At 40.8% G+C, this 20254-nt stretch overlaps 1 protein-coding gene across 3 annotated transcripts in view; it reads left to right on the top strand.

The window, feature by feature from the left end:
- ABCA1 (ATP binding cassette subfamily A member 1) overlaps positions 1 to 20254 on the top strand; it is a 140216-nt gene that overhangs the window by 56757 nt on the left and 63205 nt on the right. For all 3 annotated transcript variants that reach the window (XM_060101130.1, XM_060101128.1, XM_060101129.1), the window contains exon 7: positions 7516 to 7692. In XM_060101130.1, coding sequence (XP_059957113.1) covers positions 7516 to 7692 — 177 coding nt within the window. The remainder of the gene's footprint in view (positions 1 to 7515; positions 7693 to 20254) is intronic.

The raw sequence follows: 20254 nt of genomic DNA, 5'->3' as shown, positions 1-20254 counted from the left end.
TAATGGAAACCATGGCCAACCAAGTGTTCTGCAGGGTTAGAAAGCTGCATGGGTCTTGAAAGGCTTTTGGTCCATCACTCCCACTAGGTTGTACTACAAGCAGGTCAGGTTGCACTAATAGAAACAAACAGAGGAAATAGTAACGGAGCAATAAAGAGTCTGAATCATCCATTCATTCATTCAACAAATATTTACTGTCCATATGTTCCAGCACTGTGGACACAAAGAGAGCGAGAAAAACGAAGACCCTCATCTTACTGAACTTATTGTCTAATGGACAGTAAGGACCATATATGAAGAAATGCAGTTTATTTAGGTCCAGTAAAACTAATTAAATAAGATATGGCCAAGGAAAGGTTCTTTGCTGAAATGAATAGATAAGAATGAGTTAGGGAAGATTGGTTCAAGATGGCGGAGTAGAAGGACATGCTCTCACTCCCTCTTTCGAGAATACCGGAATCACAACTAACTGCTGAACAATCATCGACAGGAAAACACTGGAACTCACCAGAAAAGATACCCAACATGCAAAGACAAAGGAGAAGCCACAATGAGACGGTAGGAGGGGCGCTATCACAATAAAATCAAACCCCATAACTGCTGGGTGGGTGACTCACAGACTGGAGAACACTTATACCACAGAAGTCCACCCACTGGAGTGAAGGTTCTGAGCCACATGTCAGGCTTCCTAACCTGGGGGCCTGGCAATGGGAGGAGGAATTCCTAGAGAATCAGACTTTGAAGGCTAGCGATATGTGATTGTAGGACTTCGGCAGGACTGGGGGAAACAGAGACTCCACTCTTGGAGGGCACACACTAAGTAGTGTGTGCACTGGGACCCAGGGGAAGGAGCAGTGATGCCATAGGAGACTGAACCAGACCTACCTGCTTGTGTTGGAGGGTCTCCTGCAGAGGCGGGGGCAGCTGTGGCTCACCAAGGGACAAGGACACTGGCAGCAGAAGTTCTGGGAAGTACTCCTTGGCGTGAGCCTGCCCAGAGTCTGCCATTAGCCCCAGGAAAGAGCCCGGGTAGGCTCCAGTATTGGGTTGCCTCAGGCCAAACAACCAACAGGGAGGGAACCCAGCCACACCCATCAGCAGACAAGTGGATTAAAGTTTTACCGAGCTCTGCCCACCAGGGCAACAGCCAGATCTACCCTCCACCAGTCCCTCCCATCAGGAAGTTTCCACAAACCTCTTAGATAGCCTCATCCACCAGAGGGCAGACAGTAGAAGCAAGAGGAACTACAGTCCTGCAGCCTGTGGAACAAAAAGCACATTCACAGAAAGATAGACAAGATGAAAAGGCAGAGGGCTATGTACCAGATGAAGGAACAAGATAAAACCCCAGAAAAACAACTAAATGAAATGGAGATAGGCAATCTTCCAGAAAAGGAAATCAGAATAATGATAGCGAAGATGATCCAGGACCTCAGAAAAAGAATGGAGGCAAAGATTGAGAAGATGCAAGAAATGTTTAACAAAGATCTAGAAGAATTAAAGAACAAAAAAACAGAGATGAACAATACAATAACTGAAATGAAAACTACACTAGAAGGAATCAATAGCAGAATAATTGAGGCAGAAGAACGGATAAGTGACCTGGAAGACAGAATGGTGGAACTCACTGCTATGGAACAGAATAAAGAAAAAAGAATGAAAAGAAATGAAGACAGCCTAAGAGACCTCTGGAACAACATTAAATGCAACAACTTCCGCATTATAGGGGTCCCAGAAGGAGAAGAGAGAGAGAAAGGACCCACGAAAATATTTGAAGAGATTATAGTTGAAAACTTCCCTAACATGGGAAAAGAAATAGCCACTCAAGTCCAGGAAGTGCAGAGAGTCCCGTACAGGATAAACCCAAGGAGAAACACGCTGAGACCCATAGTAATCAAATTGGCAAAAATTAAAGACAAAGAAAAATTATTGAAAGCAGCAAGGGAAAAATGACAAATAACATATAAGGGAACTCCCATAAGGTTAACAGTTGATTTCTCTGCAGAAACTCTACAAGCCAGAAGGGAGTGGCATGATATACTTAAATTGATGAAAGGGAAGAACCTACAACCAAGATTACCCAGCAAGGATCTAATTCAGATTCAATGGAGAAATCAAAAGCTTTACAGACAAGCAAAAGCTAAGAGAATTCAGCACCACCAAACCAGCTCTACAGCAAATGCTAAAGGAACTTCTCTAAGTGGGAAACACAAGAGAAGAAAAGGACCTACAAAAACAAATCCCCCCAAAATTAAGAAAATGGTAATAGGAACATACATATCGATAATTACCTTAAATGTGAATGGATTAAATGCTCAAACCAAAAGACACAGGCTTGCTGAATGGATACAAAAACAAGACCCATATATATGCTGTGTAAAAGAGACCCACTTTAGACCTAGGGACACATACAGACTGAAAGTGAGGGGATGGAAAAAGATATTCCATGCAAATGGAAATCAGAAGAAAGCTGGAGTAGCAATACTCATATCAGATAAAATAGACTTTAAAATAAAGAATGTTACAAGAGATAAAGAAGGACACTAAAATATGATCAAGGGAGCAATCCTAGAAGAAGATATAACAATTATAAATATATGTGCACCCAACATAGGAGCACCTCAATACATAAGGCAACTGCTAACAGCCATAAAAGAGGAAATCGACAGTAACACAATACTAGTGTTATTGTTATATGATAATAATAACACCTCACACCAATGGACAGATCATCCAGACAGAAAATTAATAAGGAAACGCGAGCTTTAAATGACACAATAGACCAGATAGATTTAATTGATATTTATAGGACATTCCATCCAAAAACAGCAGATTACACTTTCTTCTCAAGTGCGCACAGAACATTCTCCAGGATAGATCACATCTTGGGTCACAAATCAAGCCTCAGTAAATTTAAGAAATTTGAAATCATATCAAGCATCTTTTCTGACCACAATGCTATGAGATTAGAAATGAATTACAGGGAAAAAACGTAAAAAACACAAACACATGGAGGCTAAACAGTACATTACTAAATAACAAAGAGCTCACTAAAGAAATCAAAGAGGAAATCAAAAAATACCTAGAGACAAATGACAATGAAAACACGATGATCCAAAACCTATGAGATCCAGCAAAAGCAGTTCTAAGAGGGAAGTTTATAGCTATACAAACCTACCTCAAGAAACAAGAAAAAGTTCAAAACAATCTAACCTTACACCTAAAGGAACTAGAGAAAGAAGAACAAACAAAACCCAAAGTTAGCAGAAGGAAAGAAATCATAAAGATCAGAGCAGAAATAAATGAAATAGAAACAAAGAAAACAATAGCAAAGATCAATAAAACTAAAAGCTGGTTCTTTGAGAAGATAAACAAAATTGATAAACCATTAGCCAGACTCATCAAGAAAGAGAGGGAGAGGACTCAAATCAATAGAATTAGAAATGAAAAAGGAGAAGTTACAACAGACACCACAGAAATACAAAGCATCCTAAGAGACTACTACAAGCAACTCCGCCAATAAAGTGGACAACCTGGAAGAAATGGACAAATTATTAGAAAGGTATAATCTTCCAAGACTGAACCAGGAAGAAATAGAAAGTATGAACAGACCAATCACAAATAATGAAATTGAAACTGTGATTAAAAATCCTCCAGCGAGGGCTTCCCTGGTGGCGCAGTGGTTGAGAGTCCGCCTGCCGATGCAGGGGACACGGGTTCGTGCCCCGGTCCGGGAAGATCCCACGTGCCGCGGAGCGGCTAGGCCCATGAGCCATGGCCGCTGCCCCTGCGCGTCCAGAGCCTGTGCTCCACAATGGGAGAGGCCACAACAGTGAGAGGCCCACGTATTGCAAAAAAAAAAAAAAAAAAATCTTGCAGCGAACAAAAGTCCAGGACCAGTTGGCTTCACAGGTGAGTTCTATCAAACATTTAGAGAAGAGCTAACACCCATCCTTCTCTAACTCTTCCAAAAAATTGCAGAGGAAGAAAAACTCCGAAGTTCATTCTATGAGGCCGCCATCACCCTGATACCAAAATCAGACAAAGATACTACAAAAAAAGAAAATTACAAACCAATACCACTGATGAATATAGATGCAAAAATCCTAAACAAAATTCTAGCAAACAGAATCCAACAACACATTAAAAGGATCATACACCATGATCAAGTGGGATTTATCCCAGAGAGGCGAGGATTCTTCAATATACTCAAATCAATCAATGTGATACACCATATTAACAAACTGAAGAATAAAAACCATATGATCATCTCAATAGATGCAGAAAAAGCTTTTGACAAAATTCAACACCCATTTATGATAAAAACTCTCCAGAAAGTGGGCATAGAGGGAACCTACTTCAACGTAATAAAGGCCGTGTATGACAAACCCACAGCAAACATCATTCTCAATGGTGATAAACTGAAAGCATTTCCCTAAGATCAGAAACGAGACAAGGATGTCCACTCTCACTACTATTATTCAACATAGTTTTGGAAGTCCTGGCCACGGCAATCAGAGAAGAAAAAGAGACAAAAGGAATACAAACTGGAAAAGAAGAAGTAAAAACTGTCCCTGTTTGCAGATGACATGATACTATACATAGAGAATCCTAACGATGCCACCAGAAAACTACTGGAGCTAATCAATGAATTTGGTAAAGTTGCAGGATACAAAATTAATGCACAGAAACCTCTTGCATTCCTATACACTAATGTTGAAAAATCTGAAAGAGAAATTAAGGAAACACTCCCATTTACCATTGCAACCAAAAGAATAAAATACATAGGAATAAATCTACTTAGGGAGACAGAAGATGTGTATGCAGAAAACTGTAAGACACTGATGAAAGAAATTAAAGATGATACCAACAGATGGAGAGATATACCATGTTCTTGGATTGGAAGAATCAATATTGTGAAAATGACTATACTACCCAAAGCAATCTACAGGTTCAATGCAATCCCTATCAAATTACCAATGGCATTTTTTACGGAACTAGAACAGAAAATCTTAAAATTTGTATGGAGGGCTTCCCTGGTGGCGCAGTGGTTGAGAGTCCACCTGCCGATGGAGGGGACACGGGTTCGTGCCCCGGTCTGGGAAGATCCCACATGCCGCGGAGCGGCTGGGCCCGTGAGCCATGGCCGCTGAGCCTGCGCGTCCGGAGCCTGTGCTCCGCAGCGGGAGAGGCCACAACAGTGAGAGGCCCACATACCGCAAAAAAAAAAAAAAAAAAAAAAATTTGTATGGAGACACAAAAGACCCCGAATAGCCAAAGCAGTCTTGAGGGAAAAAAATGGAGCTAGAGGAATCAGACTCCCTGACTTCAGACTATACTATAAAGCTACAGTCATCAAGACAATATGGTACTGGCACAAAAGCAGAAACATAGATCAATGGAACAAGATAGAAAGCCCAGAGATAAACCCACGCACCTATGGTCAACTAATCTATGACAAAGGAGGCAAGGATATACAATGCAGAAAAGACAGTCTCTTCAAAAATTGGTGCTGGGGGCTTCCCTGGTGGCGTAGTGGTTGAGAGTCCGCCTGCCGATGCAGGGGACACGGGTTCGTGCCCCGATCCCGGAAGATCCCACATGCCGCGGAGCGGCTGGGCCCGCGAGCCATGGCCGCGGAGCCTGTGTGTCCGGAGCCTGTGCTCCGCAACGGGAGAGGCCACAGCAGTGAGAGGCCCGCGTACAGCAAAAAAAAAAAAAAAAAAATTGTTGCTGGGAAAACTGGACAGCTACATGTAAAAGAATGAAATTAGAACACTCCCTAACACCATACACAAAAATAAACTCAAAATGGATTAGAGACCAAATGTAAGACCAGACACTATAAAACTCTTAGAGGAAAACATAGGAAGAACACTCTTTGTCATAAATCACAGCAATATATTTTTTGATCCACCTCCTAGAGTAATGGAAATAAAAAGAAAAATAAACAAATGGGATCTAATGAAACTTAAAAGCTTTTGCATAGTAAGGGAAACCATAAAGAAAAGGAAAAGACAACCCTCAGAATGGGAGAAAATATTTGCAAATGAATCATCGGACAAAGGATTAATCTCCAAAATATATAAACAGCTCATGCAGCTCAATATTAAAAAAACAAACAACCCAATCCAAAAATGGGCAGAAGACCTAAATAGACATTTCTCCAAAGAAGACATAAGAAGCACATGAAAAGCTGCCCAACATCACTAATTATTAGAGAAATGCAAATCAAAGCTACAATCAGGTATCACCTCACACCAATTAGAATGGGCATCACCAGAAAATCTACGAACAACAAATGCTGGAGAGGGTGTGGAGAAAAGAGAACCCTCTTGCACTGTTGGTGGGAATGTAAATTGATACAGCCACTATGGAGAACAGTATGGAGGTTCCTTAAAGAACTAAAAATAGAATTACCATATGACCCAGCAATCCCACTACTGGGCATATACCGTGAGAAAACCATAATTTAAAGAGACACATGCACCCCAGTGTTCCTTGCAGCACTATTTACAATTGCCAGGTCAGGGAAGCAACCTAAATGCCCATGGACAGACAAATGGATAAAGAAGTTGTGATACATATATATAATGGAATATTACTCAGCCATAAAAGGAATGAAATTGGGTCATTTGTAGAGATGTGGATGTATCTAGAGACTGTCATACAGAGTGAAGTAAGTCAGAAAGAGAAAAACAAATATTGTATATTAATGCATATATATGGAACCTAGAAAATGGTACAGATGAACTGGTTTGCAGAGCAGAAATTGAGACGCAGAAGTAGAGAACAAATGTATGGACCCCAAGGGGGGAAGGTGGCAGGGGGTGGTGGTTGTGGTGTGATGAATTGGCAGATTGGGATTGACATTGGGATGTGTATAAACTGGATGACTAATAAGAAAATAAATAAATAAATAAACGTTAAAAAAAAAACCAAAAAGACTTAGAACTGGACTATCAGTGAGGTAAGGGGCTTGACTTTCTAGTACTCTGCTCTGATACAAGTAAAAAGAAGAGTTCCACATTCTGAAATTGTTTGAACATAGTTCTTTGCATCAGTTAAATATCTGTATCTACAAATAAATAGTATAAATGCCTTTTTTTTCATAATTCAGCCCAACCCCAGGTTAAGATATCATGCATTCCAAAATAATGAGAATTTTCTATTTTCTTTAATAAAAGTGGTTTTAGGAGTTCAGACTCTAGATTCCTACTGGGTGAATCACGTGTCCCACTTTTGAGAAAAAGAGTTGGACTCAGGATTTCCCCTCACAAGGACAAGAGTGTGGAGGTGATAAGTCAAATGCCACATTCCAGTTTTAATGTCCTGTAGGATCATGCCTTGATCCATCCTAAAGTTCAGTAGAGACCCTATGCACTGGATAGAGTCCAGCAGTGTCCATTCTTCAAAGCTGTATTGATGTGAAGTCCCCCAAAAGGCTTCAAAGACCCTGCTTCCCATCTTTGTAATCCAGTTTTGCTTCTCTCTCTTTGCGTGAAACGCTTCCAGGTATTTTTGCAAGGCTACCAGTTACATTTGACCAATCTGTGCAATGGATCAAAATTAAGAGAGCTGATTCAACTTGGTGACCAAGAAGTCTCCATGCTTTGCAGCCTGCCAAAGGAGAAACTGGATGCAGCAGAGCAAATACTTCATTCCAACCTGGACATTCTGAAGCCAATCCTGGTGAGTAGGATTGCTGTGTGGAGAAGCTTCAAGCACTAATACTTTTGGAATGTGACGTTTTTCCTTGGGCAACATGACTTTGTTTTTGTAGAAATATAGTGCTGGCTGGGAGTTGGAGACATAATTTGGCTCAGTGGTATTGTAACTATCCTTTCAAACTTTTGGGCCACCTCCCCAAGAGTAAATGGGGGAAGAGTAAGTAGGGTGTGGCTCTGAGTCCAAGTCTAAGGTCCCTTGTGCCTGTTTCAATCAGAGAAAACCTCCTTTTTTATGGTTTTTAATATTGAAAGGGTTCATGTGAAGAAGGAATTCCACAGATTTTTAAAAAAAATTCTCAAAACCATTGATGGGAAGATGGATATCTATTCATTTTAAAAAGACTATCAGAAAGGAGACATCGAGATGTCTCAGTGGGAAAACCCTGGAATTGGATGGGAGCACACTCAATAATTAGCTTAATCAATGACAAAATTGCATTCACAGAAAAAAATAATCCCAACAAAGCCCAGTCATCAGCTGGGAATCACTAGTTCAGAGAAGCAGTCCATGAGAATACATCCAAGAATAGGGATGAGTCTGAGCATTCTGGTCATCTATGTGTTATGTCTTGTTCCAGAACAGGTATATTTCTTTGGGTTTCCTTGGAGCTCTGGTGGAATGCCCCTTGAACAGCATCCTTTAGCATTCACTGTTCAGGTTTCCTATTTACCATAGAGCTCTCCGATTTGTCAGTAGTTTCTTTTAAAACCGGGGAAAAAGCCCCAGAAGAAGGATGTGCCTGGAAAGAGATGTTCCTCATTTTAATAGAAAGAAATTGGAATCCTCTGAGACTTTGCACACCATGATTTCTCTAGAGAAAGATGGGCCCTCCTGGGGAACTAAGAAGGTTCTGTTTCTGGACCCTGTACCTGGATGATACCCTAGAATATTCCTTAGAAACACATGCCAGGGTTTACACTCTTGACTGACCATCAGGGAGTCCTTGTGTCCAGCTTGACTCTCTGATGCTATAGCTTCTGCCTGAGGTGAAGGTAGTAGTCAAACTGTGACTTTTGGATGCTTCTGTGGCAGGGTTGATGGTGATCCCATCAGTGTGAAGGGCTTAGGCCTAATGCTTAAGATCTGTTTTTGTTTTATTCCAGAAATAGTATTTTCTGTTTCAGTGGTTGAAAATGTACTGAGTTATTTTCATTGCTCTGTGATTCCACTGGTAATGTTTCTAGAGTATAATTTTAGTAAGATATGTTTCTGTATGGAGATGTCTGCAGCCCCAGATAACTGGTCTAAATAACCAGATAAGCTCATCTGTGAAGACACTTGCAGCCTGTCGGCACTTTTTGCATTGTGAGACAGAGGGTCAAGGTTGTTACAAATGGTAGACCATTTCCTAGCACTGTTTTGGCTGTTTTGCTTTATTTCACAACAAGATAGAAATGTTCACCCTTTCAGCTGGGATGATTCAGACTTTGGAAAGATAGGTGCTTTTAGAAGACATAGTAATTTATTCTGGTGCCCATTCATTGTTTCACTTCTGTTTAGTCATTAAACACCTATTGTGTGCACAACCCAGTAAAATCCCTCTAATTATATAATGTCTGAATTGTGCTCTAAGTAGAATGATAGTACAGCCTTCATAATCTGACAGTCAGCAGCTTAGGGTTCAACTTGAAAATCTCTCCCTAGTAGGGAAAATTAGTGTGATCGAGGACATGGAAATGCACTGTCAAAATTGTCAGCTACATCACAGCCCATCCTGTCATGCTGTGTTTGTGCCTTGTAGACCAGTTGGTTCACGGCGGGTGTTGATTAGGGTAGCTGCCATATGCTTCCTGCCCATCTCTTGGGCATAGGAGCATCTCAGGTTCTGCTCCTGCCTGTCAGCTGTTGCTGTGAGATCTTCCTAAAATCAGAAAATGGGGCTCTTGAATTAGAACATAATGAGTGGTCAGAATGGCTCTGGGTAAAGTTGTTTTAGGGGATACCTCTGGGATGAAGTGACTTCCAAACATTTTGAAATGTGACTCTTACAGCAGAGCCTTAATTGGAGCACTGGGATTGATACTTGATTTACATTAAGCAGCCTTTTGCTTCTGCCACTTGGGTGGAATTTTGACATGGGTGATGGTAGATGGGTGTTCCGTGAGACCTCGTTGCACGTGGGCAGTTAATTGCGCCAAGATATACAACAGGAGCAGCAACCAACATTGTGGGGGAGGGGAGAGAAACTGTTATGTCCGCCCGCGTTTCTGTACTAAAAGTGGATTTTGAGGAGAGACATGTTTTGAAACATTTCTCTTCTCTTTCTTTCTTTCTTTTCTTTCTTTTTTTTTTTTTTGATGTGGCTATTTCTCTCTTTTTCAGCCAGAGTATTCCGACTCTTTCTCCTGGGTCTCCTTCAGTTCCCTGATGACCACTTGGAGCCCAGTATTTTGACAGAAGTGGGGAAGTGTGTAGGCCTGGGGTCATCTGCATCTGGGTTCAAATTCTGCCTCAGCATTTTACCAGCTGTGGGACCTTGGATACATTAGATTCTGTAAGCCTCAGATAATGAGGCTTTTACCTACAGATAACGTAGTTTACCCTTGGTTGTGACTATTGCTCAGGTATATGAAGAGCCTGGCATAAGGCCTGGTACACATTAGATGCTCAATAAATAGAAGTTAATAATTTAATTGATATGAGTAATATAAATTATATGCTGAAAGCAGTGGCTGGTAAGGTAGAAATTTTCTTTTAGAAATCAGTGTTAGAAATCAGTCATACCAAGCAAAGTAATCCTGAAGAATGTTTCAATGAAAAATTGCATTCTTTGCTTAGGTATTGCCAAGGCTTCTTATCCTGTAGATTATTTGTTTATGCCTTGGTTATACCTTGCATAAAATGAAGGTATGAAATTTGCATATCAAGGTGTTCACAGGGCTGTATTCCTTTTTGGAGGCTCTGAACATGAATCTGTTTCTGAGCTCATTCGGATTGGTAGCTGATTTCAGTTCCTTGAAGTTGTAGGACTGAGGTCCCTGTTTTCTTCCTGGATGTCAGCTGGGGGCTGGTCTTTACTCCTAGAGGCTGCCAGCATTCCTTCTCGTGCTTTTCATATGGTCCCTCCCCAGCCACAGTGGTTTGAGCCCCTCTCATGCTTTAAATCTGATTTTTTCTTCTGCTACATCTCTCTGCTTCCAGCCTGAAAGTTTTTTGCTTTTAAGGGCTCGTGATTAGACTGAACCCATCCAGATAATCTAGGATAATCTCCCTATTTTCACATTCATTACTTTTTACATCTGTAAAGTGCTTTTTACCAGGTGAAGTAACTGATTGACAGGTTCCAGAGATTAGGGTGTGGACAGCTTTGGGGAGGGCATTCCTTCTGCCATAACTGCCTTTGGATTGGAACATATATTGGAACAATATTTCATTCTGTCTTTGAAGTGTTTCTTCAGTGTCCTTGGCTTTTTTTTATTAGTCCCGTTTCAGCCCTGTGTACTTTTTTGCTCATATTCTGAGAGGGATTCTAAAGTACAGTAGACACTACTCATTAAGGTTTGTAATGCACAAACCAAAGAGCAGTGACTTTGGGAAGCAGAGCATCTCTGAACAAGGCATGAGACATTCATCAATAGAACCAACGCATATTTACTGTCTGTCTACTTTGTACCAGGTACTGTTCTAAGGCACTGAAGGTTCAGCCATGAACAACGCAGACAAGGGCCACGTGGAGCTTTCATTCCATAGGGCACTGAGAACCAGCTTTAAGGCTGAGACTGGAAACTTGAGGAATTCTTCATGAGTTCTGGGTTCTGTAAAGTGAGGGCTGCCCTCCCAACAGCTCCCTGACAACAGTCTTGTCTCATATGGGACACTGTGAGCCCTAGTGAAAGTCTGTGTGGTTAAGTAGGCTTGGGCTCTAGTCCTGTCTGTGATGTGAGGATGGTGTCTGTTTTTTTTTTTTTTTTTGCGGTACGCGGGCCTCTCACTGCTGTGGCCTCTCCTGTTGCGGAGCACAGGCTCCAGTCACGCAGGCTCAGCGGCCATGGCTCACGGGCCCAGCCGCTCCGTGGCATATGGGATCTTCCCGGACCGGGGCATGAACCCGTGTCACCTGCATCGGCAGGCGGACTCTCAACCACCGCGCCACCAGGGAAGCCCGGTGTCTGGTTTTTGAGGTGAGGAAAAGGGTGTCTGATTCGAGTTAGCAAGGACAGGCATGCAGATTGACCTCCATCTTACTAACATCTTAGACACTGCACGACCATGTGGCTAGACTGCCTTGACTTATACTTTCAGCCGAAAAGGGAAAGCTCTATCTCCATGGAACAAAGTGTTCTGTTCCTGTGTCTTCCGATGCGTGTAACACATTCTTGCAGAGGCGGAACTCAGTTCATAGGGCAAAGGAGGTAAGGTGAATGGTGCTCTGAGGTGCCCAGAGGACTAGTGGGCTCACAGCTGGACTGCACAAGGATCGAAGGAGCAGGTGGAGGAGGAGTGAAGAGTTATCCTTGTCTTGAAGGGTCTTTGACTTGATGAGGTGAATATGAAACAGAATATATCTGAATTTGAATGACCTTTGAAGCAGCACTCACACCAGTCCATCTCTCACCCTCCTAATGTACTCTTCCCTTTGCTTTTCATTTTTCTTCCGTATTTATTAGACACCTAGTTATTATGTGCCAGGAACTGTGCTGGACACTGAGTTGAAATAAAACACCAGCTCAGAAATTAAAGTCAAATTGACTTTGCTAGGTTATTGCTTTTTTTTTTTTTTTTTTTAAGTTTCAGTCTTTTACAACTTAGTTAAACTAAGTTTTTGGTGGGGCACATGCTGCAGCGTATATAGAAATATAATGTGTATTATAGAATGTAGGAATATAATGTTGTACACATGAAATTTATATAATGTTATAAACCATTGTTACCTCAATTTAAAAAAGAAAAACATAAAATTCGTGTGGAAGGAAAAACCTAGTGAGGATAGAAAGAATATAATGAAGTCATTTATTAGGCCCAGAAAAGATGGCACAGTGGACTTGGTCATTCTCAGGCCAGTGCCCCAGAATGTCATGCTTTTAGGAAATGTTTCAATGTTGTGATTAACACATTTTGCAGAAATGGGTAGGAGCTTTTGAGTAATACTCATTTGTCTATTCTTCCATTAATGATAGTACAGTATCTAGTTGTGATCTAAAAATATTGAATAATACATGAATTCCTGTTAGCTTAACACAGAACATACAGTCTTCACCAAAGGTTTTATTTTCCCTCTTTTTCCCCATTTGCCTTCATACAAGAACATCTTGCCCCCTGTGGTCAATGGGGACCTGTATGAATTCATAGCCAAGGGAATGTTTTTGGTTAAGAAAAATAGTAGGAGGAATTCCAAACTGTGAATGGCTTACCAGAGCTCTTTGGAAATACTATTGGCAAGTTTTGTCTGCCTTTGTCCAGTAAGTATGAGCCGGAGACCTCAGTTAACAGTAGGTGCAGGCACATGGTTCTCAGACTTCATCGTGTGGCCTCATTTTAAGGCATATTGGCTGGGGTTAATTTTGTTCAAGGAAGTTAGATATCTTTCAGATCTGATACGTACTCAAGCCAACTTATATTCTTACCCTTCCTTCATTCCTGCCAATCTCCTTTCCTCCTCCCTCTCTCTCTCTTATCTTTCATCGAATTAAAAAGAAAATTATGAACTAGTTCAAATATATTAAAAGGTACAGAAATAACATAAAGAACGCTCATGTACCAACATCCATCATTTTACCATGCCTGCTTTAGATTCTTTTCAAGAAAGAAAACACTACAGATACAGTTTATGTCACCTGTGTATCCCCCTCTTTCCTCAAAGATAACCGTTATCCTGCAGTGGCATATTTTTATGCAACCATATATACATTTGCATTCTGTTAATAACAATATAGAGTATTGGTTTGCATGTGTTCATATTGTATAGGTGTGCATGTTGATTTGCAACTTGTCTTTATCACTCAACGTTATGTTCTTGAGATTTATCAATGTTGATAAATGTGGCATCTGGTTCATTTTAACTGCTGCATGGTATTCCATTTTTATTCTAAAAAATTTGTTTTAAAACTCTTCTTCCAGTCTTTGGCTTGTTTTTCCACATTGCTGATGGTATCTTTTTGTGCATAGTTTTTACTTTCAGAAGTTGAAGTCGTTAGTCCCCATTTTTGGTTTGGACTTCTGTATTTTAAGAAGGCCTTCCTTACCTTAGGTTCATAAGTACATTTTCTCCTCTATATCTTTTAAACTTTCATTTTTAGTTTTAGCTTTTCAATCTACCAAGAATTTAATTTTGTATAGTGGTATGAGATGGAAAAATTACTGTCTTTTTTTTAACATCTTTATTGCAGTATAATTCCTTTACAGTGTTGTTAGTTTCTGCTCTATAACAAAGTGAATCAGCTATATGTATGTATGTATATATATATATATATCCCCATATCCCCTCCCTCTTGCACCTCCCTCCCACCCTTGCTATCCCAAACTGATCTCCCTGTGGCTGCTTCCCACTAGCTATCTATTTTACATTTGGTAGTGTATATATGTAACTGCTACTCTCTCACTTCATCCCAGCTTACCCTTCCCCCTCCCCCTGTCCTCAAGTCCATTCTCTATGTCTGCATCTTTATTCCTGTACTGCCCCTAGGTTCATCAGAACCTTTTTTTTTTCAGATTCCATATATATGTGTTAGCATATGGTATTTGTTTTTCTCTTTCTGACTTACTTCACTCTGTATGACAGGCTCTAGGTCCATCCAACGCACTACAAATAACTCAATTTTGTTTCTTTTTATGGCTAATATTCCATTGTATATATGTGCCACATCTTCTTTATCCATTCATCTGTTGATGGACACTTCGATTAGTTCCATTTCCTGGCTATTGTAAATAGTGCTGCAGTGAACGTTGTGGTACATGTCTCTTTTTGAATTATGGTTTTCTCAGGGTATATGCCCTGTAGTGGGATTGCTGGGTCATATGGTAGTTCTATTTTTAGTTTTTGAAGGAACCTGCATACTGTTCTCCATAGTGGCTGATCTGATCTTTATGATTTCTTCCCTTCTGCTAACTTTGGGTTTTTTTTGTTCTTCTTTCTCTAATTGCTTTAGGTGTAAGGTTAAGTTGTTTATTTGAGATTTTTCTTGTTTCTTGAGGTAGGATTGTATTGCTATAAAATTCCCTCTTAGAACTGCTTTTGCTGCATCCCACAGGTTTTGGGTCGTCGTGTTTTCATTGTTACTCATTTCTAGGTATTTTTTAATTTCCTTTTGATTTCTTCAGTGATCTCTTGGTTATTTAGTAGCATATTGTTTATCCTCCATGTGTTTGTGTTTTTTACAGTTTTTTTCCTGTAATTGATATCTAGTCTCATAGCGTTCTGGTCAGAAAAGATACTTGATACGATTTCAATTTTCTTAAATTTACCGAGGCTTGATTTGTAACCCAAGATACGGTCTATCCTGGAGAATGCACTTGAGAAGAAAGTGTATTCTGTTGTTTTTGGATGGAATGTCCTAAAAATATCAATTAAGTCTTTCTGGTCTCATGTGTCATTTAAAGCTTGTGTTTCCTTATTTATTTTCATTTTGGATGATCTGTCCGTTGGTGAAAGTGGGGTGTTAAAGTCCCCTACTATGATTGTGTTACTGTCGATTTCCCCTTTTATGGCTGTTAGCATCTGCCTTATGTATTGAGGCGCTCCTATGTTGGGTGCATAAATGTTTACAATTGTTATATCTTCTTCTTGGATTGATCCCTTGATCATTATGTGGTGTCCTTCTTTGTCTCTTGTAATAGTCTTTGTTTTAAAGTCTATTTTGTCTGATATGAGAATTGCTACTGCAGCTTTCTTTTGATTTCCATTTGCATGGAATATCTTTTTCCATCCCCTCACTTTCAGTCTGTATGTGTCCCTAGGTCTGAAGTGGGTCTCTTGTAGGCAGCATATATATGGGTCTTGTTTTTGTATGCATTCCGCCAGTCTTTGTCTTTTGCTTGGAACATTTAATCCATTTACATTTAAGGTAGGTGATTATCGATATGTATGTTCCTATTACCATTTTCTTAACTCTTTTGCCTTCATTTTTGTAGGTCTTTTCCTTGCCTTGTGTTTCCTGCCTAGAGAAGTTCCTTTAGCATTTGTTGTAAAGCTGGTTTGGTGGTGCTGAATTCTCTTAGCTTTTCCTTGTCTGTAAAGGTTTTGATTTCTCCATCGAATCTGAATGAGATCCTTGCTGTGTAGAGTAATCTTGGTTGTAGGTTTTTCCCTTTCATCACTTTAAATACGTCCTGCCACTCCTTTCTGGCTTACAGAGTTTCTGCTGAAAGATCAGCTGTTAACCTTATGGGGATCCCCTTGTATGTTATGTGTTGCTTTTCCCTTGCTGCTTTTAATATTTTTTCTTTGTGTTTAATTTTTGATAGTTTGATTAATATGTGTCTTGGCATGTTTCCTCTTGGATTTATCCTGTATGGGACTCTCTGTGCTTCCTGGGCTTGATTGACTGTTTCCTTTCCCATGTTAGGGAAGTTTTCAACTATCATCTCTTCAAATATTTTCTCAGACCCTTTTTTTTCCTCTTCCTCTTCTGGGACCCCTATAATTCGAATGTTGATGCATATAATGTTGTCCCAGAGGTCTCTGAGACTGTCCTCAATTCCTTTCATTCTTTTTTCTTTATTCTGCTCTGTGGCAGTTATTTCCACTATATTATCTTCCAGGTCGTTTATCCGTTCTTCTGTCTAAGTTATTCTGCTATTGATTCCTTCTAGAGAACTTCTAAATTTCATTTATTGTGTTGTTTATCATTGTTTGTTTGCTCTTCAGTTCTTCTGGGTCCTTGTTAAACGTTTCTTGTATTTTCTCCATTCTATTGCCGAGATTTTGGATCATCTTTACTATCGTTATTCTGAATTCTTTTTCAGGTAGACTGCCTATTTCCTCTTCATTTGTTTGGTCTGGTGGGTTTTTACCTTGTTCCTTCATCTGTTGTGTATTTCTCTGTCCTCTCATTTTATTTAACTTACTGTGTTTGGGGTCTCTTTTTTGCAGGCTGCAGGTTCATAGTTCCTGTTATTTTTGGTGTCTGCCCCCAGTGGGTGAGGTTGGCTCAGTGGCTTGTGGAGGGGACTGGTGCCTGTGCTCTGGTGGGTGGTGCTGGATCTTGTCTTTCTGGTGGGCAGGGCCACGTTTGGTGGTGTGTTTTGGGGTGTCTGTGAATTTAGTATGACTTTAGGCAGCTTCTCTGCTAATGGGTGGAATTGTGTTCCTGTCTTTCTAGTTGTTTGTCATGGGGCGTCCAGCACTGGAGTTTGCTAGCCATTGGGTGGAGCTGGGTCTTAGTGTTGAGATGGAGATCTCTGGGAGAGCTCTCACCGATTGATATTACATGGAACCAGGAGGTCTCTGTTCCAGTGTCCTGGACTCGGCCCTCCCACCTCGGAGGCTCAGGCCCGACACCCGGCTGGAGCACCAAGACCCTGCCAGCCACACGGCTAGGAAGAAAAGGAAGAAAAAAAAAAAAAAGAACAGCTAGAATCCCAAACCAAATGGTAAAAGCAAAATCACACAAAGAAACATACACACTCAGAAAAAGGGAAAAAAGGAAAAAACAAAATAATAAAATAAAAAATAATAAAAATAGAAAAAATAATAAAAAATATAAAAAATTTTAAAAAGTAAAAAAAAGAAAAAGGAAGAGAGCAATCAAACCAATAAACAAATCCACTAATGATAACAAGCACTAAAAAGTAAACTAAGATAAACATAAAACCAAAAACCAATCAGACAGAGAAAGCAAACCCCAAGTCTATAGTTGCTCCCAAAGTCCACTGCCTCTATTTTGGGAGCATTCATTGTCTTTTCAGGTATTCCAGAGATGCAGGTTTATCAAGTTGATTGGGGGGATTTAATCCGCTGCTCCTGAGGCTGCTGGGAGAAATTTCCCTTTCTCTTCTTTGTTCTCACAGCTCCTGGGGTTCAGCTTTGGTTTTGGCCCTGCCTCTGCATATAGGCCACCCTCAGGCATCTGTTCTCTGCCCAGACAGGAGGGGATTAAAGCAGCAGCTGATGAGGGTTCTCTTGCTCACTCAGGCCAGGGAAAGGGATGGTTACGGTAGTCATAATTGGAATGGAGGGTGAGCCTGTGGCAGCAGACGGCAACATGACGTTGCAGCAGCCTGAGGCGTGCCATGTGTTTTCCCGGGGAATTTGTCCCTGGATCACGGGACCCTGGCAGTGGCATGGTGCACAGGCTCCTCGGGGGGTGTGGGTAGTGACCTGAGGTTGCACACAGGATTCTGAGTGGCAGTGGCGGCAGCGTTAGCGGTTCATGCCCATCTCTGGGGTCTGAGCTGATAGCCATGGCTTGTGCCTGTCTCTGGAGCTCGCTTAGGTGGTGCTCTGCCTTCTGTGGGCACACGGAGCAGGAATCCCCTCTCCTCACACACCTGGAAACAATGCTGTGTTGCCTCTCCAGCAGGTCCAGACTTTTCCCCAGACTCCCTCCTGGCTATCTGTGGCACACTAGCCCCCTTCAGGCTGTCTTCATATAGCCAACCTCTGTCCTCTCCCTGGGGTCTGACCTCCAAAGCCTGAGCCTCAGCTCCCAGCCCCTGCCCGCGCTGGGGGGTGAGCAAACCAAAAAATTACTATCTCATATGAGTAACTACTTGTCTCAGCAACACTGGTTGAACAGCCCATCCTTTTCCCATTAATTTGTAATATTAAATCTGATTTACATCAGTCTCCTCTCTGTATTTTATAGTGTCCAAGCACAAAAAAGTGAAATGGAGTCTTGAGCAAAATACCTGGATAATGTAAGATTTAAACTTGATGTTGAATTTGAATTGTGTGTGTTTTTAACCCTGTGATGTCAACCCACACCTATATGTGTAACTCCAATCAGCACTCCTTTGAAAATGGAAATTAGTTGGTACTGATTACAGGTTGCCAATACTTATGTTAATGAATTCTGAGCATTTAATCTCAAACAATGATTAGTGTAAAAAGGATCCAAAAAAATGGAATTGACTATTCTACTTATGATTTATGGATGGGTTTAGCCAGTGTTTTTCTCTTTGGGACCACAACCTGAATCAATCAATTAAACAAACAAACCAAAGTTCAGTCTATTGACAACAAGTTCATATAGTAAGATACGGTATTGCATGGAGTTTGAATATCTAAAGGTCTGAAATCCACAGTAAATTCAATGAGGTCTTTATGTTTATGTCCATGGTTAACTATATTCATGGGTGAGACAGCCATGCAGTAAGCCCTGCTGTGTGTGTGGAGTTTTGCTGAATTGTGTAGCTTCTAAAACAAGAAGAATAAGCTTGCTCCAAAGTTAAGACACTTAAATGGAAAAACCTGAAGGAAAAATCATTGCCCAGTGAAGATTTAAATTCATTCAGATGGGGAAGACATATACTCAGAACAACATGAACTGCTCATTGATTTGTCTCCTTCAGGGGAATGCTTGCTAGTGGGGACAACCGGCCAGTGTTGGGTCTGGGGGTTTAGAGAGCTAGCCTTTTGCACTTGGTGACTTGTGTACACAATTGGTGTGACGTACCTGTCTGCAGATGCGTTACCAATCAGGTAAACTGATTGGCTTCTTGTCACTGCTTCACAATCTGAAGCAGACAGCATCATGTGGACCAGATATAGAATGCACAAACAGCCACACTCGTGCAAAGAATACTGTGAAAAAGAGGTGTGGATATTGTCCAGGTGCTGTGCCTCAGTGGTTCTCAAACTTCAGCGTGCAAAAAATTTCCTAAGGATTTGTGGGTCTTACGTCTAGCTTTTCACTCAGGTCTCGGGGGCTGGGCGTGGGCACGCCTGACAAGCACCTCAGGTGGTTCTGATGAGGAGTTCCTGAGACCACACTGTGTTGGTGAAACCTGGTTATTCTCAATCCTCTGTCATGATTTAGGTTGTATTCAAGTGCAATTGGTTTTTAATTTAATATTTTCTTTTAATCAACTCATTTGTTTTGTATAAAGAAAAGGAAACTGAATTACTCCTATAAAAGTAAAATCAATATCACTTACTGTACATAGAGGGTATACATGAATATACATTAAGATAAAGGTGTGTGTGTATATATATATACATAATCATAGGTAATGATTTTGCTTCAGGTTTTTCCATTTAAATGTCAAGTTTGGGGAAAGTTTCTGTGTATATAGTATAAATATATACCAATATAAGTATATCTGTCATCCACTTAATATTATCTTTTGTTTCTCAGTTTGGCAAACACTAAGAAAAAGGGTTATAGGGGAAAGAGAAGCATTTGCCCTAGGCTGTCAGGAGTTAAGGATGAGGATGTCTTGGTTTTGTGCTGAGGACCGTTTATAATTTTAGAAATAGCACACTGGAGTGTGGCTGATATTCTTGCCTCGAGCTGACAACTCTAGCTGTCTGCCTCGTGGAGAAGGGCACCTCGACAAGAGGAAAAGTTCACCCAGAGACAGACAGAAGGGAGGGTGCACGTCCCTTCAAGAACTGGAAAACCCTGTGTGCAGAGGACTAGCCCTT

The sequence above is a fragment of the Mesoplodon densirostris genome, chromosome 6 (assembly GCF_025265405.1).
Source record: "Mesoplodon densirostris isolate mMesDen1 chromosome 6, mMesDen1 primary haplotype, whole genome shotgun sequence".
In the NCBI taxonomy this organism is placed as follows: domain Eukaryota; kingdom Metazoa; phylum Chordata; class Mammalia; order Artiodactyla; family Ziphiidae; genus Mesoplodon; species Mesoplodon densirostris.
The sequence above is the reverse complement of the archived record's forward strand: the minus strand, read 5'-3'. Positions and strand labels throughout refer to the sequence as shown.